Consider the following 14,233-nt stretch of genomic DNA (forward strand, 5'->3'; position numbering starts at 1 on the left):
AAGCAGAGTCTGCTTTTCAGAACTTACTGTTTCCAATGGACCCAGAAGCCACTCAGTGAACGAAGACGAGCAAGAAGAGCCAGGCGAAGGAAGTGAGGACGAATGGGAGCAAGTGGGCCCCCGAAACAAGACTTCGGTCACTCGCCAGGCGGATTTTGTTCAGACCCCCATCACTGGCATTTTTGGTGGCCACATCAGGTTTTAAGCTTTTCTGGAATAATTTAGCATTTGCCTTTTTCAGGGTTTTGCCATTTTGCTGGAGGGGGGAGGTGTAAGATTTGTCCTAAGAAATTTGGGACTGTGGGTGGTTTGCCTTTGCTCCCTGTGCCCGCTCTGTTCTTGGACTTGCTGACGCTTGTCCTGCCGGCCCCACGGCTCTCACACAACCCACGGCGGCTTCCTGCAGAGGGCGCTGCCCCCCCCCCCAGCCTGTCTGCCAGGGGCTCCCCACCCCTCAGTGACACTGACATTCCCTCCGTCCAGCTGCTCACAGCCGGGTAGGAAGAGAAAGACAAGTTAATGGAAATACATGTTTTGTTAAGAGAAGAAATTCATGTGTCTGATTGGAGGAATTGTAGGCACGGGAGCCAGGTGAGCTCGGAAGCTTAGAGAGTGCAGAGGGAGCTGCTTGTACACAGAGGAGGACGTGTGGCCTTCTGGAGTACCTGGGCACCTCCCCTGCCCCAGTCCCCTCAAACTGGCTGCCCTTTGCTCATTCATGGAGTCCTAGAAAGTTTTTTTTTTTTTTTTTAACCCACATTTGTTTATTTAATTTTGGCTGTGTTGGGTCTTCATTTCTGTGCGAGGGCTTTCTCTAGTTGTGGCAAGCGGGGGCCTCTCACTGTCGCGGCCTCTCTTGTTGCGGAGCACAGGCTCCAGATGCGCAGGCTCAGTAGTTGTGGCTCACGGGCCTAGTTGCTCCGCGGCAATGTGGGATCTTCCCAGACCAGGGTTCGAACCCGTGTCCCCTGCATTAGCAGGCAGATTCTCAACCACTGCGCCACCAGGGAAGCCCTAGAAGGTTTTTACTTATTTACATTAGAGCCGTTCAGTACCACCATTATGTGGAGTTCAGTAGAACTTGCACTGACTCCGAGGACCTCCTTACTCATCCAGAGTCTGAAAGGACCGCATTATAGCATGATTTCCTTCTGAAGACCTTGCAGCTTCACCTACAGGAGTGTGTTTTTGGTTTTTTTAGTGAGCCTCTTAGCCTTTCGTCATCCCAGAACAAGAAGTAACACCCTTTTCAAGGCATCGAAAGTCAGTTCAGTCTCTCTGCTCTAAAACAGTTTAGGTTGAGCACCTTGCAACAGGCTAATGAGATCCTCAGACATGTGCCCGACCCCCTCCCAAGCTGGTCACACGACACTGAACCCGTCACTTCTGTGCCCTCGCTGTGAGCTAGACTTTGCAGGCCCCTTTCTGTTGTGGAGCTCATGTCAGCCTCCCGACGCCCAGCCCCACCACTGTGGCTGCAGCTCGTTCTCGCCAGATGCAGATCCTCGGGAAGGGCCCTTCTGGGAGAGGAAAGCGGGGCTCCAGTTTGGTGACCAGCAGTGAGAGGAGGCTGTCTGCGCCCTTAACTCTGTTAGCCGAGCAGCCTGATGTTGTTCCCCCTCGGGGTGCTCACTGAGGGTGGGGGAGAAACGAGGGCACAGCCCAGTGGCTGTGTCGAGGGCTCCGTGTTTGTGGGATGGCACAGCAGCCGGATTGCAAGGCCACAAAGATCCCAGATGTGTTTGAGAATAAGCAGTGGGAAAAACCAGAATCCACTTTGGAGAAATTTCTGGCTTGCCCCAGATGACTCTTCATGGCCCTGTAGCCTCAGCCTCTGTAGGCCCTTTGCATTGAAATTGGGTGTTGATTTTTTTTTTTAACTATAAAGCAAAGATACAGAACTACTCCTTGTAACTTAGGAGCTGCTTTTGTGTGTGTAGTAGGCACCATTGAGCATGATTCTTAATGGTGTGTGGCCTGCGGGATCTTATTTCCCCGACCAGGGATCGAACCCAGGCCCCTAGCAGTGGAAGCACGGAATCCTAATCACTGGACCACCAGGGAACTCCCAAGCATTATTCTTTATTCAGACCAATGGAAAGGTTTTCTCCTAAAATTCACGCTCTTTTGTTTTGTTTTGTTTTTGAGGTATGCGGGCCTCTCACTGCTGTGGCCTCTCCCATTGCGGAGCACAGGCTCCGGACGCACAGGCTCAGCGGCCATGGCTCACGGGCCCAGCCGCTCCGCGGCATGTGGGATCTTCCTGGACCGGGGCGCGAACCCGCGTTCCCTGCATCGGCAGGTGGACTCTCATCCACTGCGGCACCAGGGAAGCCCAAATTCATGCTCTTTTGGTGCTTTTCCAGTTACCCCAAAAAGACCAGCACTTTTCTCCACCTTGTCCACCCTTTTGGTAAAGTCCAGGCCCATTACTGCTGTTCCCATATTTTCCCACTATTCCTCTCTGGAACCAAGGGAACGGCCGCCGCCTCAAGGCTTCCTCCTCACAGGGAGCCTGGAGGTGCTTCCTGTGCTGTGTGTCGGGAAAGCAGTGTGTGAGACGGAAAGCTGGCAAGAGAGCCGCTCACCTGCCCTTCGCAGCAGTCTGACTACCTGTCCACCCCTTTTATTCGTGTATAAACTGGGGCACTCAGGCTGCAGAGAGACAATCCCACGTTGAACTCCTGGAACACCTCCTTGCTGAGGCTACGTGAGACGTGGGCCCAACACAAATTTTTACTCAGAAAGACTTGGACAAAGAAAAGTGAGGTGAACACCCAACTAAGGAAGCAAGGCTGAGCTGGCAGCCGCCTCCTTGAGGGTGGTGGCCACTTTCCTTTCGCACACACCCTGCTCCCCTTCCTTTGTAAAGTCGTTTTCATAGGGGAATTGCTATCCAAATCATTCCTTTTACCTCAGGGTTTCCTCTTTTTTATTACAACAGGCTGTGACGCCTGAGAGGATAAAAAGTGTCAGCATTTTGACTCTGGGAAGATTGTCTCCTTTGCTAATCTGTGCATTAAATAAAGTGGAGGGGGGGCATTTGGAAGGTGAAATAGGCCTTCTTCCAGAGCTATTAAGCTGGGAAAATTTTCAGCTGGTGGATTGAGTTGCTAGAAATTCTTTCGAGGTGGTATTGAGTGGAATTATTTTAAAATTCTTCGGTGTGTTTTTAGCATTTCTGTTCTCTGGTCTTCTGGCAGTGATACTGAATAATCTCGCTTGCAGTGTTTGTTCCTCTTGTCCTGCTGCATATAACCTCAGGGAGAGTGGGAAGGCGAGCTCTTAGATGCGGTGTGTTTTCCACTTTCAGGTCTGTGGTTTACCAGCAGAGTTCAAAAGAATCTGCCACCCTGCAGCCGTTCTTCACGCTGCAGCTGGACATCCAGTCGGACAAGGTACGCACCGTCCAGGACGCGTTGGAAAGCCTGGTGGCAAGAGAGTCTGTCCAGGGTTATACCACCAAAACCAAACAAGAGGTACGTTCACAGTTGGTCTTGGACCTTTATCCAGAGGCCCTCTGGGGTGGGCGAAAGAGCACAGACTCTGGAATGAGGAGAAGTGGGTTTCAGCTCTGCCTCTCAAATCGGTTGCTTACCTTTTTTTTTTTGGACTGAAAGTTTCCACATTCTGAGAATGAAATGGTTGATCCTCCCAACTTCCCTTGGCTCTAAGTCATGAAACACAGGTCACGATCTTTGGGGTTATTTATGCTGAGCTGCGTTTCATTTGCTGGCCATCCAGTCATGGCACCATAGAGTGAATACCACCTCTGACAGAGGCCGATAGCTCGTTCACATTCCTGATACCATAGAGCACAATTTCATGAGATGGTTAGGAGATAAAAGATGTTCTAAAAGATGTTCTAATCTGGTTTGCATTTGACTGCAGATCTTCAAGGACATTGAGAAATAGAAAGTAATTGTTCTGGTGCCTGTTACTCTTTGATTTGATCTGAGAAAAAGATAAAGTCTTGAGTCTTTCAGCGTTCAGGAGTCAAGAGGAGGCATGTCGGCTCCGTCGAGAGAGGCGATAATTCCCTGCTCTCTGAGGGCTTGTTAGCTGCTGGCCGTCCAGATGCGCCAGTTAGGCCCGACTTCTCATCCGCAGTAGAGGGTGCCTTCTCTGTTTTGTATCCTAGGTCGTGGCTGTGCATTCATAGAGGTGTGTTGGGGAGATGAATGTAGACTGGCTAGGGCGGTGCCTTTTTGAACACTTCAGAGTGTTCCTGTGAGGCCCGATTTCAGTAGCCGTGTGTGATGGCTACAGGGAGAACCAGCACGGCCCAGCGTAGGAAACCTGCCAGCACCTCGTGGGGCCAAGGGCCCTGCCCTTGCCTTGCAGCTCGGGCTCCATCCACGTGAAGAGGAGCAGAGGCGGGGTGTGGAGAGCTTCTGTCCGTCTGCTGTGGGTTGGTCAAGCCAACCTCTCGGGGCATCTGCAGAAGTTAGGCCTAGCTCTACCCCGTGTTTTCTAATTGCTTCTCGTGGACAATTTTGTTCAAAAAGTAAAAGTGGTAGGAGCCGGAAGAGAATCCCGGCAGCTTTTCCTTAGAGAAATGGTGGAACTTAACGGGAGAGAGAGAGTGGGTACTTGTTCTCGGGAGGCCGGGTCACGTACTGGCTGTGGGACTGTCCACCTGCTCGTCTGGGGCAGCCATGACTCCAGAGGTGGACTCGCCATCCTGGCCCCTCCCCACTGGAGCCACTGATCCTGCTGGGGAGGGGGGCACCCTGTCCCTGCGCTCCCAGGACAGCCCTCTGAGGATATGTTTGTTCTCCTCGTTTGCCCCTGCTGCAGTTAAACTGCTGTTTGGGCAGAGGTGGGTGGGGCGCGATGACTGAGGTAGCGGTGGCTGTGGTTGTTGGCCCGGGGTCAGAGGAGGGTGAGGAAAAGGTGATGGATTCTAGGTGGCAGGTTTGCAGGAAGGAGTCACGGAAGAAGTGGCATCTCGGTGGAGCCTTGAAGACGGCAGAGAAGGCTGCTGGCCGTTTTCGCTCCGTGGCTGTGGAAGCAGGTGTCTGAGGAATGAGCTTGTACAGCGTGTCTGTGAAGAGCAAGTAACACATTTTCTGGAATGTGATTTTTTAATTTACTTTTCAAAGTACCCACTTGAATTTTATTAGGTTTTTAGGTCAAAAGTTGTTTTTCTGTGGGAACACAGGAAGATTGTGGGAAAATATGATTATACAAAATACTAGCTAAATAAAAAGGTCTGGGTTTGTTGGGTGTTAGAAAGTGTGGCTCAGTTTCTCTGGAAACGCGGAACACTCAGTTAAGGATTTGAGATTAGCCCCTTAACGAACAGAATCGCGCGTCACTAGCACTGAGAAACCATCCCAGAGGTACTTTAGTCTGACTATCATTTTATAAGTGAGGAAGCTGGAGTCTTACATCGTCATCGCTGGTTTTGACTGTGGAACTGGAGTCATGCTTTTTTTCATTCACAATTCTTGTTGGATGTGAGACACTGGACTGCAGAGACTCAATGGGAATGTCGAGGTGATCGGGCCATTTCCATGCCTGGGACCTCAGTCTGGGTGGGAAGACGGGCCTGAAAGGGTCTTCTGCCCTAATACTAATAAACCAGGTGGCGGTGACCGCTAGGCTCGCTTCAGGTACCTTCAGCCAGATACGCGTGTAGTCCTCCGAAAGCTTTCTGGGTGTTTATTATATGCCGCTGTCTTTCGGATTGTTACGTGGACAAGTACTTCTACCGAAAGTATTCTCCGTCTAAATACCGGAAGCATCAACACGTTTGCAGATACAGAGAACAAACAGTACATAAAGGGGTTAAGTTTGCTTGTGAAGATGCATTTTAATAAAAAGCAGCGTTCAGTAGACCGTGGAAGTTCATAAGGGGCATTTTGAATTGATAAAAGCGGAACTGTTATAAAACCAATGGTTACACTAAATAGCCTTGGAGTTATCTAGAGCGTCTAATTCAAGAAACACATTGGCTTCAGCTCTATCAGTACTGTGAGAGTTATTAAAAAAATAAGTTAATACATACGTAATTCAAGGTATTACTAAGTTAGCTTCTAAATGTTTATGCCAATTTAATGCCCTCGGACAAAGGTTCTTAACTTGGCTTGGGGACCTTTGGGACCCCCTGCAGTTGTGTCTGTAGGGATATATGCACTTTTCTAAGAGGAAGGTCAGTACCTCTCAAAAGATCCCATTCGATTCTCCAGAGACCCTGTGACTCAGGAAGCTTTGAGAAGCATTGCCCCGGAGCATTTGAGTCTTGGAGCGAGAGGTGGGGTGGCGTCTGCCGCTCGGAGTAAGATGGCGTTACCTGTGTGCTTGTGTGTCTCAGGTGGAGATCAGTCGAAGGGTGACTCTGGAAAAGCTCCCTCCTGTCCTCGTGCTGCACCTGAAACGGTTTGTTTACGAGAAGACAGGTGGATGTCAGAAGCTTATCAAGAACATTGAATATCCTGTGGACTTGGAAATTAGTAAAGGTAACGACTGTAAGGCAGGAGCGTCTGTGATGACAGTCCTGGAAGCAGCCAGCTTCTTGATGCCTCAGCACTTTCTGTGTCATGTCAGCATTCAGAAGCTCTTTCATGACTTTTTTGTTTTAAATTTCTTGACTGTTAATAGACCTTTAGGTTAAAATTTCTCACTAAAATGGCCTTTTAAAAATAAAGGCAAAAATAAACCATATGAAAGTATTACTAGGTGAGAAAAATACTAAATATAAAAAGTTTATGGGTCAGTGGTAGGAAATACCCTTCCTCATACTAGGCGTTAACAGCTGTGTGGAGCAGCCTGCCTAACGGGGCTTTTTAGCGGGTGGGGCGTGTTTCCTGCGGGCCCCGGGGCTTCCCCTGCCCTCCGGTGGCAGGGACCCCGGCCTTAGAGCTGCAGCCCCAGCCCCGGGTCTCCGCCGGGTCTCCGGGGCTCGGCAGCTTGGGCACATCGTGGTGAAAGCACCTGGTTGTCTTGCTAAAAGTGAGCTTGAAGGAAAACTTTCCAGGAAAGCTTCAGAATTTGTGAGAAATGTTCTGTGCAACAGTGAAGTTCGATCAGGAGCGTAAAGAGCTAGAGGCGATGCTCAAAGTGTCTGGGGGCCTGGAGAGCAGAAAAGAGCACTTGGGCCGTCTTCCCTGGTCTCCTGGAGGAGCAAACTGCCGTCCTCCTCCCTCCTCCCTCCCCACGCTGCCCGGCACTGGGACCTGCCGGGCAGTGGGCCTGGGATCACCATCGCTTCACCTGCACCCAGGCACGTTGCATTTCCTTCCCCCTAAGATTCGGACTCTGGCTCTCAGCCCTGTTCTCACGAGTTGCCACCTTCGGCTGATAGGTTTGCCTCCTGTGCCAGTTCATGGTCCGTTTGAGGACCGGAAAGGGGAAGAAACGCCAGCCGAAAATCATCTTACTGTTGATTGGAGTTTTGTGGTCTGACTCACATGTAAAACATTTTAAACCTTAGGCTTTCCAGGGCAGCTTTGCTTTTGTTTTTTTCTTCCCCATTTTTTAGAACGTCTGCTTGTAAGGGGTTTCTAGCATGGGCTAGAGGCTCAGTATATGCCCCTGTCCTCTGATGGGTGGGCTCTGGTGACCTCCGTTACTACCCTGCAGCTGGTCTTCCTCGCTGCTCAGTTTTTATGCAAATGAGGGGATGGAGTTGTGTTTGGTCTCCCTGGTCCACTGGGTGGGTTAGTTGATTGGAGGCTGCTGTCTGCCCCTTTATGGGAGCTCTGTGTGTCAGCGCTTTTATAGATTAAAGCTCTTGATATTTTGTTTTTCAGAACTGCTCTCTCCAGGGGTTAAAAATAAGAATTTTAAATGCCACAGAACCTATAGGCTATTTGCAGGTAAGTCAATTTGTACGACATTTTCCTGTGAAAGCAACGATGAAAAGGTTTATACCCTGGCACAATTTTGCTGTAATGCCACTTAACGTAGAGAATAGATTATTGGTATCCCTGTGGACTTTATAAGTCCGGAAATCATTTGAAAATGTGCGTTTTACCTAAAATTTGGTGTGTTTGGAATTTGACAGACTATTCTCTTGGCTCTAAAAGCTCAGCCCAACGTGAGACGTCGTCTAACACGACTGTCTCTGTCTTGGAGCCAGAGGTGTGGGGTTGCCAGGCTGGGAACCCTCCCTGCCGCGGTCGTGGTGCCTGTAGGAGTGGGTGCTGAGGCGTGGCCACAGCCAGGCTAGGGGAGCGCGGGCTCCTTAGCCGCCCACGACCTCCTGCCCCCCCCCCCCCCCCCGGGCTCCCCGCGGAGCCCATCCACGTTCTCCGCCTCCTGTTCTTCCCTCCTCCTTTCTCTTTCACAGCCCGAGTCTTTTGCGCCTTTGAGGCCTTCTGTGTCTTTGAAGAGTTGCTGGTCGCAGCAGTTGTGTTTGCGCCCCTGGCCGTTTGTCTTAGAGTTTTCCAACTGCTCTCCCACCGCTTCTCTTGTGTTGCCTTTGCGGAGCCTGTCTGTAGTGACTGCTGTTTGTTAGCCCTCACACGTTCATTGAGCCTTTTCACTGGATACTTTTTATGTACTATCTCATTTAGTCCTTACAGTGTCCTGGGAGGTATGTGGCGCTATCCCCATTTTGTAAAAGGACAAACTGAGACTCGTGGAGGAACATTGGCCGCTCTGTGCCCTTAAGTGGCAGAGCAGAGCTTCACACTCCTGCCCTCGGTCCACCCCTGAGCTCTTGGGATGTTGGATTGGGCCCTGGTCGTTGGGTGGGTCGGGTGCCAGGTTAGAAGGTGTTGGGCCCGGTTGGCCCTTTCTTCCCACCAGGACCTGCTCCCTCCGACTCGCTCTTCTCCCCGGAGGTGGCTGATCACGGCCTTACCCCAGCCTGCTGGGACCTGGTGGGCAACACACTCCCGGCGTGTAGCCACCCTCCCCCTGACCTGCCTTGGGCTGGCAGCTCGGAGGCCTCTCTGTGGTCTTCCTCTGAGACCAGAGGGCCCCCAGGGTCCAGCCTGGCTCCCTGGGGTTTGGCACTGAGGTCCCAGGGTGATGACGTGTTTCTCCGAGTCTCCCTGCAGCCTCCCTGGGGTCCCTGTCAGGGCAAGGTGATGATCAAGGGCAGGGTTAGCAAGTCTTGTCTCCTGGTCAGGGGGCCCTGGTGTGAGTGCACCCCTACCACTCCCGCCCGCCCCGGCCCGGGGCTTCTTCTGGAGTCGCTCTCGCCTGCACCCCTGAATCTGAGCCTTCTAATCTCAGAAATACGGTCACCGGATTGGTTGCAGTTTTCTGTAAACTGTGAGTAAAGAGGTGCTTTTAAAAATGGTTTTGATTGCGGGACAAAGAAAATCAGTTAATATAGCGCGTGAGCTTTTGGAAAACTCATTCTCAGCTCTGCTTCTGTGACGTGGGCTTGCCGGGCGTCTGTGACACATCACCATGTTAGGTACAGGTCTGCTGCTTGAGAAACCTGCATACGGGTAGAGCGCTTCTCTTCTGAATATTTAAAATGAAGTGTCGTAGAGGAAACGCAAATCAGTTAAACCCACAGGTCCTTTAAATCCTACTGAACTGGTCACTTTAAAAAACCAAAACCAAGTCTGGTAGGTCTTAGAGGTGAAAATCCAGGACAGACGCCCCACAGCTGGATTTGGGGTCAGAGGGACATGCTGGTGTCGGGGCTCCCCTTGCCCTGCGGCAGCCTGTCCATCTCTGTGACCTGCAGGACTCGATGCAGCCGTGAGCTGCTGCTGGTTCCGTTGCTGGTTTCCCACTTGATGGCCCAACAGTCTTGCTGTCCCTCAGCGACCAGTCGCGTTCGTCCCCGGCGGGCCAGGGCCTCAGTGTTCTCTGAGCCCCAGCAGAATGGCCTCTGCGCAGAGCCCGGCTCTGGGTGGATTTGGATGTCCCTACAAGTGGGGGAGCGCGCTGACGTTCAGCCTATTTATTGCTGAAATTTCGTACCAGATTGTGCCCCTCTCTCCAAGTGACTGTCCTTCATGCCACTCACGGCAACGCACAGCTCACCCTGGCCACACTGCAGCCCCCCTCCCCGGAGTGTCACTGGAGGCTGTTTCCCTCACACAGGGTCAGGTCTGCTGCTGGCCCAGCCACCTCCCAGCCCCTTCTCTGCATAGAAGGGGGAGGATGTGCCCTTCCACTGTCTTTAATACCTTTTCAGCATCTTCCGACAGTTATATTTGTTTTACACCTCTGACTAAGGCTTCCTGTTTGAATTACACAATTTTAATGAACAAGTACATGGCAGGTAATTTTTTCTGTTAAAACATGGTAGTAGAAAAATCGGAAATTTTTTTTAAAAGAAAAAAAGAGCAATGACCGGTGTCTGCAGGGTGACTCAACTGCCCAGTCAGCCCAGCTAACTGCGCTGGCGACCCTCCTGGGGCGGTGCTGTCCTTGTCACGGGTGACAGTCCACAGAAAACCTCAGATTCTTGTTTTTTTCATGTAATGTAAGCATATTCTTACACCGCCAAAAACTTCTAATCAGGTCAACGAAAAAATTCACCTTCTTGTAATGTAATGCACTCAGCATTCCTTCGAGTGTGAATATAGGCTTTTCCATGTTTTCACTTTGTCCAAGATTCAGATACTCTGTTGGAACAGTCTAGAAGTGGAATTGGCTGGATCAGGGCCTGATGTTTGGGCCTCGGTGTGCGTTCCCAGAGGGACATTGGCTGATGGCTCTGCAGGGAGCGTCTCTGTGTCCTCCTTCCTAGGGGACTGTCTCCTGTATCAAGTCTTAAGGCGGCTGACGAGCCTGCCTACAGGGCTGACAGATGGGACGACCCCATTAGTTGACATTTCTTTCATAGTTTGTGAGGTATTGAGCATTTTAAATATGTTATTAAGATGTAGATGTATGACTTCGTATTGTAAATTGTTGAACGGTTTTGAGTTGAAACAGCATTGCTTTGTATAACCCCACTTCTCTGTCCCACCTGCCTTGGTGCCAGGCCTTTCGTGGGACAGGCAGGTCTGTGGCGGGGGCAGGCGGGCACCTCAGGCGCTGGTGTGCGGAGCCGCTCTCACGGGCGCCCGGGCCCTCTCTTGCAGTGGTCTACCACCACGGCAGCAGCGCCACGGGCGGCCACTACACCACGGACGTCTTCCAGATCGGTCTCAATGGCTGGCTGCGCATCGACGACCAGACGGTCAAGGTGATTAACCAGTACCAGGTGGTGAAGCCCGCTGCCGAGCGCACAGCCTACCTCCTGTATTACCGCCGCGTGGACCTGCTGTAGCCGCCGCTGTGTGTGCCCGACGCTGCTTGTAGAGCACCGGCTCTCACCGACTCCCCTCCTCTCTTTAGTGGCTCTTTAGAGAGAAACTCTTTCTTCCTGTTGCAGAAATGGGCTAGAATGAAAGGAGACGCCTGGGGTTTGTGCACAACATAGTTCATGTTGACTTCTAGCTTCCAAATCAAAGTCATCTGGTCGAGACAGACTGTCGCCTGATTTAAGCAAAAACACAAAATCCACATTTCCGAAATAATGCCAATTCCTGAGTAAGAAGGGGAACTTGCATTTGATTCCCAGTCTAACTGCATAGTAGAATAAATCCTGCACCAGCAACAACACTTGTAAATTTGTGAAAATGAATTTTATCTTTCCTTAAAAAAATAAATTTTTTAATCCATCACACTTTCTTCCCTCACCCTTTAGTTTTTGATAAATGATAAAAATGAGCCAGTTATCAGAGAAGAAATAGTTCTTACTTCAAAAGATAAACAAACACATAAAATGAGTTGCTGGTTCCTAATAGGAAAAATACATTTTAATAATCGTGCGATGAGAAGCTGCTTACGTACACATTGCAGATCAAATATTTGGAGTTAAGATGTCAGTCACATAGATGGGTGATTGTAACTTTATTGCCATTAAAAGATTTCAAATTGCATTCATGCTTCTGTGTACACATAATGAAAAATGGGCAAAATGATGAAGATTGATAATTCCCTGCGTCTGCTGTCTAATTCTGCTGTCTGCTCTTCTACGATGCCGCGTCTCTAATTGTACACAGTTAGTGATAGCTAGGAGTATAAAGTTGTCGCCCATCAATAAAAATCACACAGTTGGTTTAAAGCTGCGTGTGTGGTGTTTCTTTGACGGCAAATGCCTTTTCCAGTAACCGGAGTTCAAGTGGGCATGACTGGGCTGCTGGAATTAAAATAAGCCCTTGGGGAAGCCTGACGTGTTCCTGAAAGCTTACCCAAGCCCTCAGATGATTCTTGTTTACTATTTGCAAAGTTATTAACTCTAGTGATTCGGATAAAGGAATTTTTTTAAATCTTCAAAGAGCAGAAAAGAGGAGGTAAGCTCTCTCTCCGTTGTTTTGTCCCCTGCATTGCTGAGTTCAAGGAGGGGACGGACGTGGGTCAGGGCTGAGCATCCTTGTCATTGCCTGCTACCGAGCATCCTACCTGTGCCTCAGATGCCACCTCCAGATGCGGAAAGGAAGCCTTTCGAGATGGAAGAGATGAAGAGGAGAGCCGTCATACACGTCAGGCCGCTCCCGGCAGCTCCTGTGCCCGTGGCACCCTGGTGCCAGAAGGCCCTGTGCAGGCCGCTCGCAGTAGTGTGCTGGGGTCCCCAGAGCAGCGGGCTTATGTGCTCCAAGCCTCTCCCCGAAGCTGTTCCTCTTACCGTCCGCTGTTCCTAATTGTAGCCATGTGCCGCTGCAGGTTCGGAGCTTAATTTTAAAATTACAGTACTGTATAGCATAGGGAACTATACTCAGTATTGTGTAATAACCTAAAGGGAAAATTATCCGAAAAGGAATATATACACATATATAACGGAATCACTGTGCTGTACACCTGAAACACAACATTGTAAATCAACATACTTCAATAAATATATATTTGTATAAAAATTATAAAAACGTGCAGTTCTAACGTTGCCCCCTTGGCCCGCCTGCCCTCCTGTAACCCTACTCTGATTTGCTTAGCTACTTAGAAGTCATCATTAGCCTCTCATTAAAATAATGTACAATTCTTATGGAACATGTGGACTTCGAACGCTAAATTAACTTTGGGGGATGCAACCCACACCAGCAGTAAACCAGCCACACGTGGAATAAGGAGCCTGTTCTGAAGCCCGGCGTTGAGTTCTGCATTGTGATCCGTGAGCCAGGTCAGGTCCGATCTGTACAAGTGGCTTATCTGTCTTGAGTATGCAGCCTCCATAAGCGATGTTGGCTAAAGTGTCCCCGTGAGTCAGTGAACGCCCTGTCCAGAACAAGGCCTCTCTCAGGGATCTGTAACAGGAGCCCGGACATACAGTGCCGTCGTTGGTACACCAGCCTGCTTCCAAGTGTTAGAACACATCTTGTGCATTTAGATGAGGAAATTTTCCCTCAAATGTCGTTCGAGGGTCTCTACATAATCATTAAATTGCTAAGTTACATATTCTGTCAAGCCCAAAATATGTTGGAAACTGAGATACTAAGGCCTTCCGTTGGAAGGTCTCGTCTCTCTCAAAAGTGGTTAGAGATGAATTAAGTGCAGTGGGGCCTCCAGTGTCTCGGGTGACCCTGTAACGTGCGGAGAGGTACTGCATTCACGTCTTAAATTTTATTTCTGGCTGTGTTGGGTCTTCATTGCTGTATGTGGGCTTTCTCTAGTTGTGGTGAGCGGGGGTTACTCTTCATTTTGGTGCATGGGCTTCTCATTGCGGTGGCTTCTCTTGTTGCAGAGCACGGACTCTAGGCGCGCGGGCTTCAGTAGTTGTGGCACAGGGCTCAGTCGTTGTGGCTCGCGGACTCGAGAGCACCGGCTCAGTAGTTGTGGCGCACGAGCTTAGTTGCTCCGAGGCATGTGGGATCTTCCCAGGCCAGGGATCGAACCCGTGTCCCCTGCATTGGCAGGTGCATTCTTAACCACGACGCCACCAGGCAAGTCCTGCATTCACTCTTCAGGCTACTGTCCCCTCTGGCACATCGGACTTTTAGATTCAGCTGTCTGGTAGCCCTCAGATGGCTCCTCTGTTACCCTGTACATGAGTGTGTTGTCTGAAAGAGCATGCATATTCCCACACCCCCTGACAGCTCCAATTGTATGCATGACAGATAATAGCTTCCCAATTTTCCTGTGCTTAAGTGGGATCGGGATGCCCAGCTGCAGGCGAAGAGCAAAGCTCCTAAAGGGGCCGAATATATAGCAAGGAGACGCTAGCCTGGAGTTCACGATTACCTGCATTTGGTCCCTGCAGTGATTGATCGGCCCTTGGATAGAAAACCCGATCATTCTAGCAAATCCAGTGCTTTCTAGGGTCCCAGGTGAA

At 50.3% G+C, this 14,233-nt stretch overlaps 1 protein-coding gene across 1 annotated transcript in view; it reads left to right on the forward strand.

Annotated features, from left to right (window-relative positions):
- USP10 (ubiquitin specific peptidase 10) overlaps positions 1-12,034 on the forward strand; it is a 69,495-nt gene extending 57,461 nt beyond the window's left edge. Inside the window, exons 10-14 of the mRNA XM_067720660.1 lie at positions 21-198; positions 3,314-3,479; positions 6,320-6,464; positions 7,758-7,823; positions 11,007-12,034. Of these exons, the coding sequence (XP_067576761.1) occupies positions 21-198; positions 3,314-3,479; positions 6,320-6,464; positions 7,758-7,823; positions 11,007-11,194 (743 nt within the window). The 3' untranslated portion in view covers positions 11,195-12,034. The remainder of the gene's footprint in view (positions 1-20; positions 199-3,313; positions 3,480-6,319; positions 6,465-7,757; positions 7,824-11,006) is intronic.
- Positions 12,035-14,233: the final 2,199 nt, after the last annotated feature.

This window comes from Pseudorca crassidens, chromosome 20, assembly GCF_039906515.1.
Source record: "Pseudorca crassidens isolate mPseCra1 chromosome 20, mPseCra1.hap1, whole genome shotgun sequence".
In the NCBI taxonomy this organism is placed as follows: domain Eukaryota; kingdom Metazoa; phylum Chordata; class Mammalia; order Artiodactyla; family Delphinidae; genus Pseudorca; species Pseudorca crassidens.